This window comes from Erinaceus europaeus, chromosome 2 (genome assembly GCF_950295315.1).
Source record: "Erinaceus europaeus chromosome 2, mEriEur2.1, whole genome shotgun sequence".
NCBI lineage: Eukaryota > Metazoa > Chordata > Mammalia > Eulipotyphla > Erinaceidae > Erinaceus > Erinaceus europaeus.
Window position 1 is genome coordinate 197,780,189 of NC_080163.1, and position 23,308 is coordinate 197,803,496.

A 23,308-nucleotide genomic window follows, 5' to 3' on the forward strand; every position below is an offset into this window, starting at 1 on the left:
TAAAGATCTCTGGTCCATACTCCCAGACGGATAAAGAACAGGGAAGTTTCCAAAGGAGGGGATGGAGTATGGAACTCTGGTGATGGGAACTTGTATGGAATTGTACCCCTCTTAGCCCACAGTCTTGTCAATCATTATTAAATTGCAAATATATGTGTGTGTGTGTGTGTGTGTGTGTGTGTGTGTGTACTGAATAGAGGAGCCAACAAAATAGCTCCCTTGGCTAGTGCTCTGCTTGGCTGTGGGCATACACCAGGCTTAAACCCAGCCCCCAGCATGCTGAAGGAAGATACAGTGTTGTGATCTCTTTCACACACACTCTCTCTGGCTTCTTTGTCCATATTAAAAAAAAAAATTGGGAGTCGAGCGGTAGCGCAGTGGATTAGCGCAGGTGGCACAAAGCACAAAGACCGGTTAAGGAACCCGGTTCGAGCCCCAGGCTCCCCAACTGCAGGGGAGTCACTTCACAGGTGGTAAAGCAGGTCTGTAGGCGTCTGTCTTTCTCTCCCCCTCTCTGTCTTCTCCTCCTCTCTCCATTTCTCTCTGCCCTATCCAACAATAATAACTACAATAATAATAACTACAACAATAAAACAAGGGGGGAGTTGGGCGGTAGTGCAGCAGGTAAAGTGCACTTGGCGCAAAGCACAAGGACTGGTTAGGATCCCGGTTCAAGCCTCTGGCTCCCCACCTACAAGGGAGTCACGTTACAGGCAGTGAGGCAGGTCTGCAGGTGTCCCTCTGTCTCTCTTCCTCTCTATCTCCCCCTTCTCTCTCAAATTCTCTCTGTTTCTATCCAATAACAAATAAATAAAAATATTTTTAAAAAACAGTAAAACGGGAGTCGGGCGGTAGCACAGTGGGTTAAGCGCACGTGGCGCAAAGTGCAAGGACCAGCGTAAGGATCCCAGTTCGAGCCCCAGGCTCCCCACCTGCAGGGAAGTTGCTTCACAGGCGGTGAAGCAAGTCTGTAGGTGTCTGTCTTTCTCTCCCCCTCTCTGTCTTCCCCTCCTCTCTCCATTTCTCTCTGTCCTATCCAACAACGACAACATCAACAACAATAATAACTACAACAACAGTAAAAACAACAACAAGGGCAACCAAAAAGGGAATAAATAAATACAATAATAATAAACAATAAAACAAGGGCAACAAAAGGAAATACATAAAAAATTTTTAATTACTCTGTTGGAAGCACATCCAACTTTTTTTTTTTTTTTTTTAGTGAATAAAAAGCAAGGTGAGAACAAAATAATCAAAGGAAAACAAAGAAAACAGTCAGGAAGGACAGTTTGACTAAGTGAGCAAGGGCAGCCAGGCCTGAGCAGGGTCTGTGCAGGGGAAGAGCTTCCCACAGTCCACAGGCTGCCGTGACTTCCTGTGGGAGATCAGTAGCTGCTGTGGGCAGCCCCACCACACTAGTACCAGAAAGGGAAAAGGGGGTGGGGGTTGAAAAAGAAAAAAGTCCCAGGAAAAGGAACTAGACCTTATCAGTCTCACACTGCCTCCCCAGAGCTTTCTGTCCAAGGAAAGGGCACTGAAGGGCCCTGTGCTCAGTGTGGGGGGTAAGGGCTTCTGCACCCCTCCAGGGGCCCCAAGTTTCACAGCGCCCAGCCTTCAGTAGTAACTGGCGGCGGGGTGCGGGGCCTGGATCTCGCCATCCACCCTTCCCTGGATACTCACCGTGGTGGTAGTGGTCACTTCCTCGGTCACCACCTTCAGGGTGTCGACTACGGAGATGTACCCCAGCCGTTTGGCAATGGCCAGGGCGGTGTTGCCATTCTGCAGAGAGAGAGAGAGAGAGAGAGATGGGGGGAAGGCGGGGGGGTTAGGGGGGGAGGAGAGAGTGAGGAGCCCGCCAGGGAGGCCCAGGGTGAGCCAATGAGCTCAGCCTCAGTCCTCAGCCCTTCCTCTTCCCAAGCAGCACGGCTGGGGGAAGCACTGGTTTTCCAGCAGCACATCTGAATGTGTCTGTGGAACTTCTTTCCCGGCCAGCCCGGGTCCCCATGGCAACACAACAAGCTCACCTCCCTCTGCCTGTTCTCTCCTAGAGGAAGAAGCACTTGATGCTTCAACCCAGGGCTTGTGGGCTCTGGGGATGGACTCTGGGTCGTGCCTGGTGGTGGGTGAGAGGATGCTGGCACCCCAGGCGGGTCAGGTACCACTCCTCCTCCCCCTCAGGCCAGCCCACACCACCTGGGGGTGGGAGAGCCACAGAATGTTGGCTGCAGCTGCAGACGTGAATGAAGACTGGAATGCTGTTAAAGACTGTTGCTAGACTGCACGGCTTAGTTTACATTTCAATGGCTCCCCAGCCCAAAGAGACCCTGGGAGGGGGCGCACCCTACCCCACTTCCAGGCTTCCCAAACTGAGCTCCCAGCAGCAGGCCGGCAGGGAGGGGCTGCTGGGAGCTCACATCTGAGAGCCAGCTGTGAGCAGAGCAGGATCCGGCGGCCAAGTGTGAGGCCCCGAGGTCCCCAGAGAAAGATGGAGTCAGAGAGAGAGAGAGAAAGACAGAGAAAAGACTGAGTCATGCTGACTTCCGGACCGGCTTTCCAGAAATCCCCAGCCTCTCAGAGTACAGTGGGGCTCCGTGACGGGGAAGGGGGGAGCAGGAGGACGAGAGGGGGCGCTTACCGCGGTGGTGGTGTTGGGCTTGGCCCCGTGCTCAAGCAGGACGTTGATGATGTGTGTGTGGCCCTGCTGGGCGGCCTGGTGCAGGGGTGTGTAGCCATTCTGGGGGTGCAGGGAAGGGGGGAAAAGTGGGTTAGCCTTGCTCTGCAAACTGCCTAGTGTTGTTTATGGCTGTTGCCCTGCTTCTGCACAGCCCAGGATCCCACCAGCAACCTATTTCTCAGCATTGCAAACACTCCCTCACACCTTCTGGTCTGCTAAACTGAGGAAGGGGGGAGGAGGGGTTGCAACTTGGGAAAGAACAAGAATAACAGGCTCTAACCCTCACCAATTAGCATTAAAAAATGGGCCTGCTGTGGGGGGAACTGCTATAGGCAAAGAAGCATTAGCAGGAGGGAAGAGGTTTCTTTCCTGGGAGGAATAAGAGTAAAATGGGCTGAAAGGGAAAGACTGGAACACATGCAAACTCCTTAGAGATCTGTGTGTGTGTGTGTGTGTGTGTGTGTGTGTGTGTGTGTGTGTGTCTCTCTCTCTACAGGAGCACTGCTCAGTTCTGGCTTACGGTAATGCTGGAAACTGAACCTGGAACCTTGGAGTCTCAGGCCTGATAGTCTTTTTTTTTTTAATTTCTTTATTGGGGAATTAATGTTTTACATTCGGCAGTAAATACGATAGTTTGTACATGCATAACATTCCCTAGTTTTCCATGTAACAATACAACCCCCACTAGGTCCTCTGTCATCCTTCTTGGATCTGTATTCTCCCCAGCCACCCACCCCAGAGTCTTTTACTTTGGTGCGATACACCAACTCCAGTTCAGGTTCTACTTGTGTTTGCTCTTCTGATCTTGTTTTTTTCAACTTCTGCCTGAGAGTGAGATCACCCTATAGTCATCCTTCTGTTTCTGACTTATTCACTTCACATGAATTTTTCAAGGTCCATCCAAGATCGCAGGCCTGACAGTCTTATGTGCATAACCATTATGCTGTCTCCCCAGCCTTTCATGTCTTTCAGGCTCCAACGCCCCAGGTTCAATCCCTAGGACCACCATAAGCCAGAGCTGAGCAGTGCTCTGGAAGGAAATCAGTCAGTAACGATGGCACAGCTCACTGCCGGCCCTACCCCAGTTTCCTTCCTCGGGGTCCAGACTGTCTCCTACATGGAAGAATCACTAAGAGAGCCAGTCATGTTTCTGGGAGATGATGAGCATTTATTGGGAGAAAAGTAAGGGCAGAAAAAGAAGAAAGTACAAGCCATGTGTGCATGCAGACCACCACCAGCCCCCCAGAGAAAGTGAAAGAGACAGAAAGGCTCTGGGCCTCCTGAGCTTCCCAGCTGTCGCAGGACGCTCAGGAGATGAGTTCCAGCCTTTGTCTCCAGGTGTTACATCTGCCACCATTTGCGAGTTGTGGCCTTTGCAGTCGGGGAGGGAGGGAGCCAGGGCAGGATATGCAGACACACTGGTGCTTCCTCCTTGCTCTGCCTCTGGTCCCTTCTCCTGGCTTCCTGCAGGGTGCAGGGGGAGGGGTGATGTTTTCCCTAAAACTGCCATCCAACAAATCGGTTCATCTCCTGACTCTCCTCATCATTCCTGCTGGGGCTCTAGGTCAAAGAGAGGGGAGCCCAGAGCAGAAAGACTCAGAGAAGAGCTAAAGAGCTCACTGGAGGGGCTGCACACGTTACAATGCACAGACTCGGGTTCAAGCCCCTAGTTCCCACCTGCTGGGAGACCACTTCACAAGTGGGGGAGCATTGCTGCAGATGTCTCTCTGTCTCTCTCCTCTATCTCTCCCTCCCCTCTCAATTTCTGTCTCTATCCAATAATAAATAAATAATTTTTTTTGCCTCCAGGTTTATTGCTGGGCCTTGATGCCTGCACTATGAATTCACTGCTCCTGGAGACTATTTTTTCCCCTTTTGTTGCCCTTGTTATTATTATTGTTATTTTTGCTGTTGTTGTTGGATAGGACAGAGAGACGGGGAAGACAGACAAAGGAGAGAAAGACACTTGCAGACCAGCTTCACCTCCTGTGAAGCGACGCCCCTGGTGGGGAACTGGGTGCTGGAACCAGGATCCTTACACCGGTCCTTGCCATGAGGGCTTCACCCAATGCACTACCACCCAGGCCCCCTAACACTTAAAAAAAAATCTTTACAAAAAATATAAATAAATATTTAAAAGATTGTGGTTCTGTGTGTATATGTGTGTGTGTGAGAGAGAGAGAAGAGAGGGAGAGGGAGACGGACAGAGCTCACTGGATGCTAGGCTACCCTCCCTCATCCATGCCTTCAGTGGTCAGGGTCAGCTTCATCTTAACACCCTGGCCCAGCCTCTCAGTGCAGTGCCCCACACTGCTGTTCCCACCTTGAGAGCTGCCTACCAGAGCTGCTGTGGGTAGGAGTGGCCCAAGCACTCACCCAGCAGCTCTGGACCCTTCATCCACAAGGCCACAGCTCTTGGGGACTGGCCACTCCTTTAGCAGCCTTTTTAAAAAATATTTATTCATTCATTTTCCCTTTGTTTTTGCCCTTGTTGTTTTATTGTTGTAGTTATTATTGTTGTTGTTATTGATGTCTTCGTTGTTGGATAGGACAGAGAGAAATGGAGAGAGGAGGGGAAGACAGAGAGGGGGAGAGAAAGATAGACACCTGCAGACCTGCTTTACCACCTGTGAAGCGACTCCCCTGCAGGTGGGGAGCCAGGGGCTTGAACCAGGATCCTTACGGCGGTCCTTGTGCTTTGCGCCACCTGCACTTAACTGCTGCGCTACCGCCCGACTCCCTATCAGCCTTTTTTTTTCCTGGAACACTTTATGCCTCTTAAAATGAGGGTGTCTGGTATGCAGCAGGTATTCAGAAAGAAGAGCAAAATGAGAGGGAAAGACAATATGAGTCTCCAGAAAGGTCCTTCTCCCCCATTCCTCCAGTGAGGAGACTAGCTGTGAGAGAGCCAGCTCTTTTTTTTTTTTTTCAAAAAAATTTTTTAAAAGATTTTAGTAATTAGAAAGATAGGAGAGAGAGAAAGAACCAGACATCACTCTGGAACATGTGCTGCTGGGGATTGAACCCAGGACCTTATGCTTGAGAGTCCAGTGCTTTATCCACTGTGCCACCTCCTGGACCATGAGAGAGAGCTAGCTCTTCATCATCATTCTAGGGGACCCCACAGAGAAGATCAAGGCCAGGGCCAGGCGGTGGTGCACCCGGTTGAACACACACATTACAGTGCACAAGTACCTGGGTTCAAGTCTCTGGTCCCCACCTACAGGTGGAAAGCTTTCTGAGCGGTGAAGCAGGGCTGTAGGTGTCTCTCTGTCTCTCTCCCTCTCTCTCCCCTTTCTATCTCCATTTCTGGCTGTTTCTATGCAATCAATAAATAAAGATTAAAAAAACTTAGAGAAGATCAAGGTCCCCAAAGGCTGCATCTTCTCCACCTGCTTTATCCCTGGTAATATTTCATCTGGGGGTTTCAGGTCCCACTGTCCTGGGCTCTTTCTTCTTCTTCTTCTAGCGTTTGCCCTTCTTCCGTAGCCAGTCAACAGCGTCAGGTTGAGCCTGATGTCAAGTTTCGAGACCTCCTTTGAATCTGGAGAGGTGGCAGTCGTTGACTTTGTGGGTCATAGTCTATCCTGGGCTCTAAAATCTAAACAGTCCGTTCTCCAGCTTGTAAGCTAAGAGTATCATCCTAAAATGGACAGAACTGGAAGGGATAATGCTGATAAAGTAAGTCAAGAGATGAAAGACAACTACCTGATAGGTTCATGCATACGTGGTATCTAGAGAACTGATACACATGAACTTGGAAAACAAAATAAAAGAACATGGAAGCAAGCAAATGGTTTCTAAGACTTGTGAGAACTCTGATGGTGTGGTGTGGAACTAGACATTGTAAGCTTAAAGTATTGTGACTCACTACTAATCACAGATACAAAATGAAAATGAGAAACAAAGAAGAGTATCTGTCCTTAGGGGCTGGGCCCTGGCATACCCAGTAGAGCACACGTTACAGTGCTCAAGGACTCGGTTCAAGCTCTGGGTCCCCATCTGCAGGGAGGGAAGCTTCCTAAGCAGTGAAGCAGTGCTGCAGGTGTCTTTCTCCTTCTTTATCTCTCCCTTCCCACTCAAGTCTCAATCTCCTTCTCTCTCTACAACTAAATAAAGTAACACATAGACTAGTATCCATCCTTTTGTCTTGTGTCACCATCACTCATAAATGCACTGGACATATGTTTCTGCTTCTTTTTTTTTTTAATACTCACCAAGGTTATCGCTGGGGCTTGGTGCCAGCACTATGAATCCACTGCACCTGGCAGCCATTTTTTCCTTTTACCCCCCCTTTCTATTTTATTTGATTGGACAGACAGAAATTGAGAGAGGATGGGGAGATAGAGAGAGGGAGATGTGGTCTGGGAGGTGGCACAGTGGATTAAGCATGAGGTCCTGAGTTCAAGCCCTGGCAGCACAAGTATCAGAGTGTTGTCTGGTTCTTTCTCTCTCCTCCTATCTTTCTCATAAATAAAATATTTTTAAAAAAATTTTTTTAATGCAATAAAAGAGAGGGAGAAAAAGACACCTGCAGACCTGCTTCACCGCCTGTGAAGTGACTCCCTTGCAGGTGGGGAGCCAGGGGCTCGAACTGGGATCCTGACACTGGTCCTTGCGCTTTGCACCACGTGTGCTTAACCCACTGCACTACCGCCCGACTCCCTGGCATTTCTCAATTTATCTAAAAATATAGAAAGCACTCAGTTTGTCTTTGTTTTCTTCCCATCGTCTTCGATCCCCACGGTACAGTTTCAGAAAGAAAATTTATATTCCCAGGCCTGAGTTCTAACCCGTCTTTCCAACGGATTCTTGTTGGGCTCCAGCTGATGTACATATGATGTACATATATGATGTACATATGATGTACATATAGGGCCTCGGTTCAGTTTAAGAAACTAATACTCCCTCCCAAAAAAAAACCAAAAAAAAATCACATTCACTTTTCCAGACTTTCAAACCTCATGGTGTATATTTGAGGAGGAAAGGTGATATATTTGCATAGCAACAAAACAATTTCTTGGTCACTATGGTTACATGGGAAGTGCAAGAAGGAAAAACATAATTTCTTCTCCAAAAGAGTCATTCTATCGGGAAAAGAAACTCTACAGTGTCTATTAAAAAGAACATTACGTTACCAATGTACCCTAGAACACCACCTCTCTGGAGCCCTGACTACTAGGGAAAGACAGAAACAGGCTGGGGGTATGGACCCACCTGCCAATATCCATGTTCAGCAGAGAAGCAATTACAGAAGCCAGAACTCCCACCTTCTGCTCCCATAATGATCCTGGGTGCCTGCTCCCAGAGGGATAAAGAATAGGAATGCTTCCAGCGGAGGGGATGGGATGCGGAACTCTGGTGGTGGGAACTGTGTGGAATTTTACTCCTCTTATCCTATGGTCTTGTTGATTTTTTATCTTTTATTTTATAAATAATTTTTTAATACTTACTTTTTTTTTTTTACCAGGTGGGGCCAGGAGGTGGTGCACTTGGTTAAGCACACACATTAAAGTGTGCAAGGAACCAGGTTTGAGGCCCTGGTCCCCACCTGCAGGGGGAAAGCTTCACGAGTGGTCAAGCAGGGCTGCAGGTCTCTCTGTCCCCTTCCCTCTCTCTTTTTTTTTTGTAAATATTTATTTATTGATTCCCTTTTGTTGCCTTTATTTTTTTTTGTAGTTATTATTGTTGTCATTGTTGTTGGATAGCACAGAAAGAATTGGAGAGAGGAGGGGGAGAGAAAGATAGACACCTGCAGACCTACTTCACCGCCTGTGAAGTGACTCCCCTACAGGTGGGGAGCCGGGGGCTCGAACTGGGATTCTTCTGCCAGTCCTTGCACTTCGCACCACCTGCACTTAACCCGCTGCACTACCGCCCGACTCCCTCCCTCTCTTTTTTTAAAATGATTCATTATTATTTGTTTTTCTTTACCAGAGCACTGTTCAGCTCTGGCATATGATGGTTCAGGGGACTGAACCTGGGACTTTGGAGCCTCAGGCATGGAACTCATTTTGCATAACCATTGTTACTATCTACCCCCCCATCTCCCCTTCCCCTCTCAGTTTCTCTCTGTCTCTATCCAATAATAAATAAATAAAAATAAAAAACAAACAAAAATTTATTGTATAGAGATAGAAGTTGAGCTGGGGGAGTCGGGCTGTAGCGCAGCGGGTTAAGCGCAGGTGGCGCAAAGCACAAGGACTGGCATAAGGATCCCGGTTTGAACCCTGGCTCCCCACCTGCAGGGGAGTCGCTTCACAGGCGGTGAAGCAGGTCTGCAGGTGTCTATCTTTCTCTCCTCCTCTCTGTCTTCCCCTCCTCTCTCCATTTCTCTCTGTCCTATCCAACAACGACAACAATAATAACTACAACAATAAAACAAGGGCAACAAAAGGGAATAAATAAATAAAATTTAAAAAAAAAGAAGTTGAGCTGGAAGGGGGAGATAGAGAGGAAGAGAGAAAGAGACACTTGCAGCAGTGATTCTTCACTGCTTATGAAGCTTCCCCCACAGGTGGGGGCTGGGGACTTGAACCCAGGTACTTCGTATGGTAACACGTGCACTCAACCAAATGTGCCACCAGTTGGCCCCGTGTTTATAATTTTTAAATGAATTCATTTTTTAAATTCATAATGCTGAGGCACAGATATATTTTCCCTCTGCTTCCAGGGAGTGTAGAAAGCCTGACTTGATACATGTGACTAGAAGCAACTTGAATGGTGACTTGGAAAACCCCTGCATGTGTTCACGTAGACTGACACATGCCAACTCACCTGCCTAAAGTCGGGGGTTTCTGACACCTATGTCAAGCTGACACACAGCCAAATGTAAACAGGAATTTCCCTGAGTCCAGCTTCCAGGGTTATTGCTGGGACTCCGTGCCTGCAGTACAAATCCACTGCTCCTGGAGGCTATTTTTGTTCCCTTTTGTTGTGCTTGTTTATTGTTGTTATTGTTGCTGTTGCTGTCATTGTTGGATAGGACAGAGAAAAATGGAGAGAGGAGAAGACAGAGGGGGAGAGAAAGACAGACACCTGCAGACCTGCTTCACCGCTTGTGAAGCAACCCCCTGCTCTAAATGGGATTCTTAAGCCGGTCCTTAGGTTTTGTGCCATGTGCACTTAACCCACTGTGCTACCGCCCAGGCCCCTACACTGTTGGTATGCATGAGACCCCTTCTGTTTCATTTGGTTTAAATCCCCCCTGCTTAATACTATTCTATTTACATAACCACTGTTAACAAGTTCCACCCTCCCTCCAGGGCATTGTGGTTCAGTGATAGGATTCTCGCCTGCTCTGCCCCTTCTTTGTCACACTCTGATTTTCACCAGTCACTTTTCTCTCCACCCTCTCTATGTCACATCCTGTTTCCACCCTACTTGGCAAGTATATATAAAGACAGCATTGTGAGTTTTAGGGTACTGTATTTTGAGTTTAACTTAGCTCGTCTTAGATTGTACTGCGTCCTGCATGAATAAAGAGATACTGCCTACAGCTCAACCATGAGTCCCTGGTCGTCTGTTACCTGTCCGTGAAGCCAGTCCGTCGAAAACAACTTAACCCGTCGAAAACAACACCTATACCATGTATTTCTTTCCTTCAACCCCAGTCTGCAGTTCCTTCTACCCCAGTCTGGAGTTCTGTTCTGACCTTGCTTTGCTGAACTTGACCCTTCAGATGTCACTGGAGAAACAGCTAGGGCCACATCAACTTCATCTTTTCCGTGAGAACTTCCAAAGCAGAGCCTACATGCATTTGTCTCTCTAAGCATGACCAGCTGATATTCCAAATGTGAGTGCTCATTAATTAATTAATTAAAAAGATGCCTGTCTACATTTCCTTAAAGGAGGAAGGAGACCTAGACCCTGAAGCCAGATGATAAGGAAAGCCGGCCAGGACATTAAGATGCTCTAACAGGGGAGTCGGGTGGTAAGCGGGATAAGCGCATGTGGTGTAAAGCGCAATGACCAGCGTAAGGATCCTGGTTTGAGCCCCCGGCTCCCCACCTGTAGGGGGGGGTCACTTCACAGGCGGTGAAGCAGGTCTGCAGATGTCTGTCTTTCCCTCCTCCTCTCTGTCTTCCCCTCCTCTCTCCATTTCTCTCTGTCCTATCCAACAACAAATGACATCAACAACAATAACTACAACCAGGCTACAACAACAAGGGCAACAAAAGGGGGAAAACATGGCCTCCAGGAGCAGTGGATTCATGGTGCAGGCACTGAGCCCCAGCAATAACCCTGGAGGCAAAAAAAAAAAAAAAAAAAGATGCTCTAAGAGATTCATGGCTAACTCCATGTCAGCTATTTCACTGGAGAATAAAAATGGTTCTGATGTGAACCTCTGGAGGCTGCCACAGACCATGCCACAAAATGTCTCACCTCAGAGTAGGAACTTCCATGACCTCTTCTGTTCCTGTAGAAACATTTCCATGGGACAAAAAAAAAAAACCAAGACAGTGGGCAGTGGTGGCTTACCTTGGTTTTTGCGTTGACATCAGCTCCCTGCTTCAGAAGAAAGTTGACCATTTTCACATTTCCATAGTGACAGGCCACAATCAAAGGAGTGTAACCAAGCTGGAAACAATAACAACACACACAAATAAATGATTCCTCCAGGGGGGTAATACTCCCGGGGAGAAAGGGTAGGTAGGATTTCAGTTATGGTAGCAGACTGGATTAGAAATTCTATTCAGGGCAGGGAGGGATAGAGAGCATGATAGTTCCACAGAGACTCTCATGCCTGAGGCTCTAAAGTCCCAGTCTTAATCCCCATCACCACCACAAGCCAGAGATGAAAAAAAATGAAGGAAGGAAGGAAGGAAGGGAATTTTATTAGGGGCTGAGAGGTCCCAGGTTCAACCACCAGCACCACCAATAGTCAGAGTGGAGTGATGCTCCAGGCAAATATATATTCTCTTTGATCACATGCATATTATTATTATTTTTATTACCACCAGGATTATTGCTGGGAATTGGTGCCAGCACTACAAATCCTCTGCTCCCAGTGGCCCATTTTTTCTTTTCTTGCCTCCAGGGTTATCGCTGGGGCTCGGTGCCTGCACTATGAATCCACTGCTCCGGGAGGCCTTTTTTTTTTTTTTCATTTTTGTTGCTCTTGTTATTATTGTTATTGCTATTATTGTTGTTGGTTAGGACAGAGAGAAATGGAGAGAGGAGGGGAAGACAGAGAGGGGGAGAGAAAAACAGATACCTGCAGACCTGCTTCACTGCCTGTGAATCGACTCCCCTGCAGGTGGGGAGCTGGGGGCTCAAACTGGGATCCTTGCACCAGTACTTACACTTTGCACCACCTGCGCTTAATCCACTGTCTGGCCCCCTAGAACATTAGTCTTTCCTTCCTTCCTTCCTTCCTTCCTTCTTGCCTTCCTGCCTGCCTTCCTTCCTTCCTTCCTTCCTGCCTTTTCTTTCTTTCTCTCACTCTCTCCCTTCCTTTTCTTTCTTCTTTTCTTTTAGATAGAGACAGAGAGACAGAATAAGAAAGACCCCAGCAGCAGAGCTTCCTTCAATATGTTGGGGGCTGGGCTCAAGTGTGAGTTGTACACATGGCAAAGCAGCAAACTATCCAGGTGAACTACTCTACCAGCCCCCAAACCACAAGAATTTAGGACACACATGCACACGTGTGTGCGCGCACACACACACACACACACACACACACACACGTATAGTCTGGAAACACAAAACAGAGGTGGAGTTGTCAGTGGACCCAGGGGAGACTGACAGAAGATGGAGCTGACATGAAGAATTTAATATGCTAGTAAGGGAGAACCCATTTGGAGACCAATGACACAGGCAAGTCAGTCCTGGAAGCCATCTTGACTGGCTGAGGTGAGAAAGGGGAAAGAGGAGGCTGAAGCCTACAAGGCTGGAATCTGTGTGGGAAGGGAAACCTGAGCCCAGGCTAAGCCACTGACACTTGACTTGGGCCAAAACAGCACAGACATCCCAGCAGGCAAGTGTCAATCTAGATTGCAAATGGACTCCTGAGGAGGAGGGGAACCAGGCACAGGGTGACCTGAGCAAGGTTCCCAAGAATCGTCCACCCAGAGCTGAACCCTTGTTGCTCAACAGATTGGCTGTACCTTCGTGTGAGCATCCTGGTCAGCCCCGTGCTTGGTGAGAATATCAGCGACATTCACTTTATCTTCCTGGGCCGCGAGGTGTAAGGAGGTGAGTCCACTCTAGGGGGGGGGGGGGGCGCAAAAGGGAGGCGGTGTGAAAAGGGAAAGACATGCACATCTTCAGAACATTCTAGAACCCTTGCAGTCTCTCCCCAGACCCTGTACCTTTGAGCAGCTCAGGTAAGCTCTCTGGTTCATAGAACCCTCCATCCACCCAACACATCTTCCCCAAAGGAAATCCACAACTGAGCAAAGTATACTTCCCATGTTGGGTGCTTCTAGCATGGTGGATGACTTTAAAATAACTCAGCCAGTCAGCTTCCAAGCAAAATGTTCACTTCAAAGCCTTCTGGGCTTTGGTGAAATCTTTTTTTTTTTTTCACTTAAAAAATAATTGCTCAGTCCACTACTGTTTCTGCTTTAGAACCTTGGAGGTGGCAGTCACTTAGGCTTTCATCAATAAAACCTCGCATCAATGTAAAAAAAAAAGTGTGGTTATAGGAAATGAGTTTGATATCATTTATTTTTTACTAAAGCACAAGCAGAAAATATTAGGGGCGGGGTTTCCTCTAAATCCTAAATAAAAAATAACCCCATCACTTATACAACACCATGTCTTGGCCAGTTGGGTGTAAAAAAATATGGCATATAAACAATATATAAGAGTGGCTGGGTGGTGGTGCACCTGGCTGAGCACACATGTTACAAGGTGCAAGGACTCAGGTTCGAGTCCCCGGCACTCCCACCTGTAGGGGGAAAGCTTCAAGAGTGGTAAATCAGGGCTGCAGGTGTCTCACTGTCTCTCTCCCTCTCTATCTCCCCATTCCTCATGATTTCTGGCTATCTCTATCATATAAATAAATAAAGATAAAAAATTTTTAAAAAGAAAAAGTTATTATAAGAAACAATATTTGCTTGATAGAAGATGCAATTACAGGGGGTTGGGCAGTAGCGCAGTGGGTTAAGATCACATGGCGCAAAGTGCAAGGACCAGCATAAGGATCCCAGGTTCGAGCCCCCGGCTCCCCACCTGCAGGGGAGTCGCTTCACAGGCGGTGAAGCAAGTCTACAGGTGTCTATCTTTCTCACCCTCTCTCTGTCTTCCCCTCCCCTCTCCATTTCTCTCTGTCTTATTCAACAATGAACGACATCAACAACAACAAGAATAACCACAACAAGGCTACAACAAGGGAAACAAAAGGGGAAAAAATAAGCCTCCATGAGCAGTGGATTCCTGGTGCAGGCACTGAGCCCCAGCAATAACCCTGAAGGCAAAAAAAAAAAAAGAAAGAAAGAAAAAGAAAAAAGAAAATATAATTACAATGGTCTGGGAGGTGGTGCAGTGGATGAGTCATTGACCTCTCAAGCATGAGGTCCCAAGTTCGATCCCTGGCAGCATGTGTGCCAAAGTCATGTCTGGTTCTTTCTCTCTCTCCTCCTATATTTCTCATAAATAAATAAATAAATAAAATCTTTTAAAAAGAGAAAATACAATTACAGTGCAACAGTGAAGTAATTAAAAAAAAGAGTTGGGGTATGAATAGAGAAATCAAGAGAGAGAGGTAGGGTGCCGGTGACACACCCAGTTAAGCACACACATACTGAGCAGGGGGAGACAGCATAATGGTTATGCAAAGAGACTCTTATGCCTGAGGCTCCAAAGTCCCAGGTTCAACCCCCTGTACCACCACCAGCCAGAGCTGAGCAGTGCTCTGGTTAAAAAAAGAAAAAAATCAAAAAAGCACTCATACTATAAAGCACAAGGACTTAGGCAAGGATCCCGGTTCAAGGCCCGGCTCCCCAGCTGCAGGGGGGGAGGGGGGTCGCTTCACAGGCAGTGAGGCAGGTCTGCAACTGTCTGTCTTTCTCTCCCCCTCTGTCTTCTCCTCCTCTCTCCGTTTCTCTCTGTCCTATCCAACAACAATGACAGCAAAGGCAACAATAACAAGGGCAACAAAAATGGGGGGGAAATGGCCTCCAGGAGCAGTGGACACATAGTGAGACTCTGAGCCCCAATGATAACCCTGGAGGCAAAATTTAAAAAAAGCCTGCACTACATATCCACTGCTACAGGTAGCCATTTTTACCTTTTTGTTTCCCCTTCTTCCTTTATCTTTCTTTCTATTTTATTAGATAAAACACAGAGAAACTGAGAGGAGCGAGGAAGACAGAGAAAAACAGAGAGACATCTGTAGACCTGTTGGTATGCTTCTAAAAACCCCTTCTGTTTCATTAGTTTAATCCCCCCTGCTTAACACTATTCTATTTACATAACCACTTCATTCTATTTACATAACCTCTGTTAACAAGCACCACCATCCCTCCAGGGCATTGGTGGTTCAGTGGTAGAATTCTTGCCTGCTCCGCCCCCTCTCCTTGTCATACCCTGATTTTCACCAGTCACTTTTCTCTCCACCCTCTCTGCGTCACATCCTGTTCCCACCCTACTGGGCTAGTATATTTATAAGGACAAGATTGTTTGTAGTAGTTTAGTTTAGTTTAGCTCGGCTTAGATTGTGCTGCGTTCTGCATGAATAAAGAGATACTGCCTACAGCTCAACCACGAGTCCCTGGTCATCTGTTACCCGCCCGTGAAGCCAGCCCGTCGAAAACAACATAGACCCTCTTTACTACTCGTGAAGCCTGTAGGTGGGGAGCAGGAGGCGGGGGTGGGGGGGTGGAGGGGGTAGGGGGGGTGGAGGGGGTGGGGGGGATGGGTGGATGGGTGCTCAAACCTGGGTCCTTGCACAGGGTAACGTGTGAGCTAAGTGGGTGCATCACCAGTGCTGTGGTGTCTCTTCTCCTGTTTTCTGTCTTTCTTTCTTTTTAGATTTTATTTATTTATTCATGAAGATAGGAGAGAGAGAAAGAGGGAGAGAGAGAGAGAGAACCAGACATCATTCTGGTACATGTGCTGCCAGGGATTGAACTCAGGATCTCATGCCCGAGAATCCAACGCTTCATCCACCGAGCCATCTCCTGAACCACTCTCTTCTGTTTTCTATGGAGAAAAAGTCAGCCTGGAGCAGTGAAGCCCTGGTAGTGAACACACACACACACACACACACACACACACACACACACACACACCACCCCCACCCCCACCTTCCACCGGTTGTCTGAAGCTACGAGCTGGACTGCCTTCTTTTTTTAAGATTTAAAAAAAAAAATTATTTATTCCCTTTTGTTGCCCTTGTTGTTTTATTGTTGTAGTTATCATTGTTATTGATGTCATCATTGTTGGATAGGACAGAGAGAAATGGAGAGAGGAAGGAAGACAGAGAAGGGGAGAGAAAGACAGACACCTGCAGACCTGCTTCACCACCTGTGAAGTGACTCCCTTGCTGTTGGGGAGCCGGGGGCTCAAACTGAGATCCTTAACCCCGGTCATTGTGCTTTGCGCCACGTGCGCTTAACCCTCTGCACTACTGCCCGACTCCCTGGGCTGACTTCTGTGTCACCGAGGATTCTTCTGTCCCACCCAGAGGTGCAGGGAGAGACACCTGGGCCAATGGTTGAGACAAGGCTACTTGGGTCAGGCCCCAGAGACACTGAGCTGTCACCTCTCTGTCCCCCGTCTTTGGAACCCAGAATACACCTGCGGGAGCTGACCCTGGGTCCTGATGGCCAGTGCCTCCCAGCCAGACCTGCTCCCTTCCACTCCATCTCTCCCCTCCCTGTCATCTCCTTCCGGTAGGCTGCATCCACCCCTAGGATCTTGGTACCTTGGTTGCCATGTGGATGTGGGCCCCCCTTTCCAGAAGCAGGGTGACCATGTCGGTGTGACCCTCCTGCGAGGCCAGGTGGAGCGGGGTGACCCCCTGCTTGGTGACGATGTTGGTCTCGGCTCCGTAGCTTAGGAGTGTGGAGGCGATCTGCATCTGGTTCTTCTTGGCCGCGATGTGCAGGGGCGTGTAGCCATTCTGGGGAAGAGCGAGATGGGAGGAACGTGAGGCCGTGTTGGAGACATTTCCTGAATACACCCAGCGTAATTTTTAAAAGATTGATTTACTTTATTAGAGTTAGAGAGAGGCCAGAGCTATACTCTGGCATATGTGGTGCCAGGGCTGGAACCTGGGTTCTCGTTCATCCAAAACCTATGTTCTTCTGCTGAGCCAGCTCCTTGGTTGCAGAGAGACTGTGAGGATATGGTTGAGCCTGGTGGAACCTCCCATTGAAAGCTGGATGCCTGAGGAACACGGTCTTCCTGTCAGCCTCTCTCTACCAGAGACTGAGCATGGGAGAGAACGGCCTTCAGGTTCAGCTTCACCTGTCAGACTCTCTGCCTCACAGGGACTCTGCATTTCCAATACAACAGCTTACTTCCTTGCCTTTAAACCAAATGGTCTGCTTATTCAAAAGCTACCAGAAGTACCTGACCCATCTTCTCTCCACCCTCAGGATACCTCTCTGTCTGCTAGCCACGGATAACCCTACTTCCTCATCCCCCCAAAAAACGCTCTCCTGCTTACACAGATGCTATCAGAGGTCCCTTTTCTCACTTCTTTGTTCTTGCCCTTTGAATAAAACAATAACCAAACCTCACCCACCTGACACACAAGGACCCCTATACCCATGCACAGCAAAGCCCAGCTTCCTCATTCCTTAGATCACTCACCTGAGAGTTTTCCCAAACTCTTATCTCTCTCTGCCTCTTTTCTGCTTTAACCATATATGGTATAAACAAGCTACCTCCTTCTGCAACCCCTTACAAGTCTTGCCTCTCTGATCAATAAAGGGATCACTGCTATCAGCTTGGTCTCCGGGTCATCTCTCTCTCTCTTTTTTTTTTTTTTTTAAGATTTTTATTTATTGATTCATGAGAAATGATAGGAGAGAGAGAAAGAACCAGACATCACTCTGGTACATGTGCTGCCAGGTATTGAAATTAGGACCTCATGCCTGAGAGTCCAATGCCTTAGCCACTACGCCACCTCCCGGACCACTCCAGGTCATCTCTTGTCATGACACTAGCACCGGACACAGACTCTGCCCCTGCTGCCTCGGGTGACATTCTCCTGGACTCTCACACCTGGTGCGCAACAGGGTGGGCACACTAGGAGTCTGCGCCCGAGAGGAGGCCTGCCCACAAGAAGAACGGCACTTGGTCACGTGTCTAGCGTGCTTAAGAAACTTAGTAAGTCGGGGCCGGGTGGTGTGCACCTGGTTGATCACACATGCTACAGTGCACAAGGCCCCGGGTTCAGCCCCTGGTCCCCACCTACAGTGTGTGTGTGGGGGGCTTTACGAGTGGTGAAGCAGGGCTGCAGGTGTCTCTCTGTCTCTCTTCCTGTTTTCTCTTTCCTCTCGATTTCTGGCTGTTTCTATCCAATAAGTTAATAAAGATAATTAAAAAGAAAGAAACTTAGTAAGTCGTATTTTCCTTCCAAATTACTTTTTTTTGGAAAGCCACAAATGTGAATGGACTTATGTAAAATAAATAAATAAATGAGCATATGTAAAAAAAAAATGTTTCCTGATCCCAGACTTCTTGATATTTGTTGTTAGAATTTCTTTCTTTCTTTCTTTCTTTTTTTTTTTTTTTGGTGTGGTGGTGTACCTAGTTGAGCACACATGTTACTATGCACAAGGACCCGGGTTTCTGTAAGAAAAATGCAGCAGCTTGAAAGCTCAGGAAAAGTGATGTTTCTGTACAGACCACAGAAGAATTCAGCCATTCTTCTGGAAGTTTCCCGAGGCTTGACAGCAGCCCCAGATGCTCCGAGGGCAGCGGAATCAGGCCCTTGGGATATGGACTCTGCTGATAAAAGAGGACACGGGTTTCTCCTTTTTTTATGATTTGTTTTAGAGAGAGAATCTGTTAGTCTCTTTTCTTTTTTAAAAAAATAATTTTACTTATTTACTATTGGATATAGACAGACAGAAATTGAGAGTGGAGGGGAATATAGAGCGACAGCAAGACACTTGCAGCCCTGCTTCACCACCTCTGAAGCTTTCCCCCTGCAGGTGGGGACCGGGGGCTTGAACCCAGGTCATTGGGCACCTAAATGTGAGTGCTCAACCACTGATCTACTGTGCCACCGCCTGGCCCCCAGGTTTCTCCTTCTAGATACACTGTTTTCTTCAGTTTGGATTGCTCCCATGCCTGCACCACAGGACGCAGTGAATTAAGTAAAATGTCAGGGTAACCCTGCCAAATTAAAGGAAGCTTGGCTTCCCTGCCTGGCACCGCATTAAAGTAAATAGAGATATGGCTCCACCCCTTGGCGTCTGGAGGAATCACACCTCCTTACACCCACAGCCCACACTCCCAGCGGCCCCCCCAGCGAAGAGGAGTTTATGGAGGCCTTAGAGCAGCACAAAGGCAAGACCATCTGCACTTACTTCACACCGGTTCTAAGGACTCCAAAGGAGAAAGCTGGTAGTCCCGTCCCCCCCCACACACACGCACTGTGTGCAGGCTAAACCAGCCCCTGAAGCATTTGAAGGATGTCTGTTTACCTTATTGGACGGATCCAAATAATGACTTCAGAAAAAAAGGGAAAAAAAAAAAACCTGACAGTAACAGCAGTGCCTACGCTACTTAGCTCTGGAACCCCTCAAAAACTGGTAGATTCTTGGGGGCTGGGTAGTAGCACACCGGGTTAAGTGCACATAGGAAGAAGTGCAAGGACCCACTCAAGGATCCTGGTTTGAGCCCCCAGCTCCCCACTTGGAAGGAGGTTGCTTCACAAGCAGTGAAGCAGGCCTGCAGGTGTCTCTCTTTTTGTCCTCCCTCTGTCTTCCCCTCCGCTCTTGATTTCTCTCTATCCTACCCAATACAAAATGGGGAAAAGATGGCTTCCAGGAGCAGTGGATTCGTACTGCTGGCATGGAGCCCCAGCGATAACCTTGGAGGAAGAAAAAAAAAAAAAAAAAGAAAGAAAGAAAAAAGAAAACCTGGTAGAATCTTGGGTGTCTTCAGGCCACCCTCTTAGAAATGTTGTTCTTGTGGTCCGGGAGGTGGCGCTGTGATAAGGCTTTGGACTCTCAAGCATGAGGTCCTGAGTTCGATCCCTGGCAGCACATGTGCCAGACTGATGTCTGGTTCTTTCTCTCTCCTCCTATCTTTCTCATGAATAAATAAATAAAATCTTTAAAAATAAATAAATAAAAGTGAAATTAAAAAAAAAAGAAATGTTCTCTCCCACCTGCAGGGGGGTCGCTTCACAAGCAGTGAAGCAGGTCTGCAGGTGTCTTTCTCTCCCCCTCTCAGTCTTCCTCTCCTCTCTCCATTTTTCTCTGTCCTATCCAACAACAATTACATCAGTAACAACAATAATAATAACCACAACAATGATTAAAAAAAAAAAAAAAAGGCAACAAAAAGGGGAAAAAATAGCCTCTAGGAGTAGTAGATTTGTGGTGCAGGCACGCTGAGCCCAAGAAATAACCCTGGAGGCAAAAAAAAAAAAAGAGAGAAATATTCTGAAGAAAATTAATAAGGATGGCAAATGTGTCTGGATTTCCTTCAGCATAAAATAAACAGAGTAATTTTTAAATTCATGTTAACAACAGTAATGGGGAAAAAATGATGTATGTTGAAACAATAGTGTGTCATTAAAAGGATTATGAATTTAGTTGGGATCTTTTAGAAGACACTGTTAAGTATACATTCCCCTTCCCAGCCCCCAAGTAGTTCTAGCCTAGAAACGTCAAAGGAGCCCTGTTATAGTGAACGTGGTGAAACACTTAAAGACAAGAAACAAGAGACTCGCACAGAGCACAGTGAAGATGTTGCAGTTAGGAGGAATGAAGGAATTGAAAGGGCAGCTCTGTCACAATATTCTGTTTATGGGAAGATGAAAGGATAAAATGCACTGCGTCTACTAAGACTCATAGTTCTGTCTCTAAAGCACCAGTTGCTAAGGTTGGGGAGTGAGCTCAGCAGTGATGCACAGAAACTGTGCACATAAGGTCCCAGGTTCAACCCCTGGCACCACATATGCCACAGCTGAGTGGTGCTCTGATGTCTCTCTCTCTCTTTAAAAATATAAAAAAAAGAACACTGAGTTCTTAGGCTGTGAAGTTGGTTGCTGGGCAGATCCCTTAAATTTGGCTTGTAAAGTTTTAACAGGCTTTGCAGAATCATCTGATTATATGTGTGTGTATATATATATTTCCCTCATGGTGTCTGTTCCCAAAGCCACTCTGTGCGGGGAAGGAGGAGAATGTTCCCAAGTGCTGGCAGGGCACAAGTGACAACCTTTGGTCTGCAAATTCCCTTCTGGGGTCCTCACCTTGGCAGTGGCGTGTGGGGAGGCGCCTTTCTCCAGTAACAGCAGCGCCACCTTCTGGTTGTCATAGTGAGCAGCAACATGAAGCGGGGTGAGGCCGTTCTGTAAAGGGTGTGTTTAAGTTTCCGCATTAATACATTTGCGTGAGCTGCCCTGAAGCTAATTTGCTGCGTGGGAATGGCGTCGGTTGTGGGGGGGGGGGGGTCCAGGTTAATCTATTAATACAGTCAGTTCAAGAGAGAATGAAAATCAACAAATGATGGACTGGAGTGACAGCATAATGATTATACAAAAGACTTTCATGGCTGAGGCTCTGAGGTCTCAGGTTCAATCCCCGCCCCCCTGGCACCACCATAAGGCAGAACTAAAAGACATGCTCTTGTCTTTCTGTGTCTTCCTCTCTGTGTCTCTCATCTTACAAAAAAAATGACATATATATATGATGCCCCTGGTCAAGCACCCAGGTTCATGCCCCCAGGCCCCACCCCCTGACAGGGGTGACAGGGAGAAAACTTTGCGAGTGGTAGAGCAGTGCTGCAGGTGCCTCTCTATCTCCCACTCCTCTACCAATTTCTCTATATCTCTGTCCACTAAATACGTCAAAAATAAAAAAAAAATGTAAGGGGGTCGGGTGGTAGCGCAGAGGGTTAAGTGCACGTGGCGCGAAGCGCAAGGACCGGTGTAAGGATCCCAGTTGGAGCCCCGGCTCCCCCCCTGCAGGGGAGTCGCTTCACAGGTGGTGAAACAAGTCTGCAGGTGTCTGTCTTTCTCTCCCCCTCCGTCTTCCCCTCTTTCCGTTTCTCTCTGTCCTATCCAACAACAATGACATCAATAACAACAATAATAATAACCACAACAACAAGGGCAACAAAATGGAAAAAAAAATTAGCCTCCAGAAGCAAGGGACTCATGGCACCGAGCCCCAGCAATAACCGCGGAGGCAATAATAATAATAATAATAATAGTGAAAAAATCTTGAAGAGAACATCAACAAATGCCTAATGATTGTCCCTCACGAAACTCAACCCAAGCTCAGGCTGAGGGGAAGGGGTCATCGAGCTCACAGCTCGTTATTTTCATGCCCACTACAGAAAATAACAGTCTACAGGGTGGTGGCAATGGAAGATGACTAGACAACACGCAGGGGCCCCTCTTGAGATCCACGAAGCCCCCGGGCCCCGATGGGCCAAGAGACACACTGGAAGCATATCTCAGCCTGAGCCAAGACGATGGAACAGGTCACGCACAGACACCTCCACTGGGGCTAGGTCCCAGCTTCACCCTGTTCCTTTCAGAAGAAGGAGCCCGGATCTTAAAAGATAAGCCTCCGGCTGGCTGGGCTGGATCATGGGACCCAGGGAGCTGACCTGGGAGGCCCTCTTACCTTTCCCGCTGAGTCAGCCGCAGCTCTGCGTTGCAGGAGCAGTTTTGCCACATCCAGGCTTCCATACTTGGCTGCCACATGCAGGGGGGTGAAGCCCTTCTGAAAATACAGCAAGATGCAAAGGAAAATGGAGTGTGCATGCCAGTGTGTATGTGTCTGTGTGCTGTGACTCATCAGGAAGCTTTTTTTTTGTTTTGTTTAACTCCTTAACATTAAGAAAACTAAGTTGATTCTCCATTTTTTGACGGAGGTGTGTGTCAGGGGGATACAGACAGCATAAAAATCTGTTAGCCACCAACAAAGACTAGATTAGAAAAAAAAAGAAATTTAGCATATAAACATCCTGTTTCATAGACTGGACAAAGGAGTCTTACTTTAAAACGATTTGAAGGGTGGGAGCAGTCGGTAGCACAGTGGGTTAAGTGCACATGGCGTGAAGCACAAGGACCTGAGTAAGGATCCCAGTTCGAGCTTCTGGCTCCCCACCTGCAGGGGAGTCGCTTCACAGGGAGTGAAGCAGGTCTGCAGGTGTCTAGCTTCCTCGCCCCTCTGTATCTTCCCTTCCTCTCTCCATTTCTCTCTGTCCTATCCAGCAACAACAACAACGATAAAGATAACAACAAAAAGGCGACAAGGGTAACAAAATGGGGAAAAAAAATGGCCTCTAGGAGCAGTGAATTTGTAGTGCGAGCACCAAGCCCCAAGCCCTAGCAATAACCCTGGAGGCAAATAACAACAACAACAATGATAATAATAATAATAAATCTTAAAAAAATTTGAAGGAAACTTCATTCTATCAGTTTGGGAGTTTTAAAACTTGGGACTTGGGTGGTAGCACAGTGGGTTAAGCGCAGGTGGCACA

At 47.6% G+C, this 23,308-nt stretch overlaps 1 protein-coding gene across 8 annotated transcripts in view; it reads right to left on the reverse strand.

Moving 5' to 3' along the window:
* The window catches only part of LOC103123836 (ankyrin-2), a 181,276-nt gene that overhangs the window by 108,751 nt on the left and 49,217 nt on the right, over nucleotides 1-23,308 (reverse strand). For all 8 annotated transcript variants that reach the window (XM_060186199.1, XM_060186198.1, XM_060186197.1 and 5 more), the window contains exons 12-18: nucleotides 22,447-22,545; nucleotides 21,066-21,164; nucleotides 16,551-16,748; nucleotides 12,787-12,885; nucleotides 11,159-11,257; nucleotides 2,639-2,737; nucleotides 1,684-1,782 (exon numbers count right to left, since the gene is read on the reverse strand). In XM_060186199.1, the coding sequence (XP_060042182.1) occupies nucleotides 1,684-1,782; nucleotides 2,639-2,737; nucleotides 11,159-11,257; nucleotides 12,787-12,885; nucleotides 16,551-16,748; nucleotides 21,066-21,164; nucleotides 22,447-22,545 (792 nt within the window). The remainder of the gene's footprint in view (nucleotides 1-1,683; nucleotides 1,783-2,638; nucleotides 2,738-11,158; nucleotides 11,258-12,786; nucleotides 12,886-16,550; nucleotides 16,749-21,065; nucleotides 21,165-22,446; nucleotides 22,546-23,308) is intronic.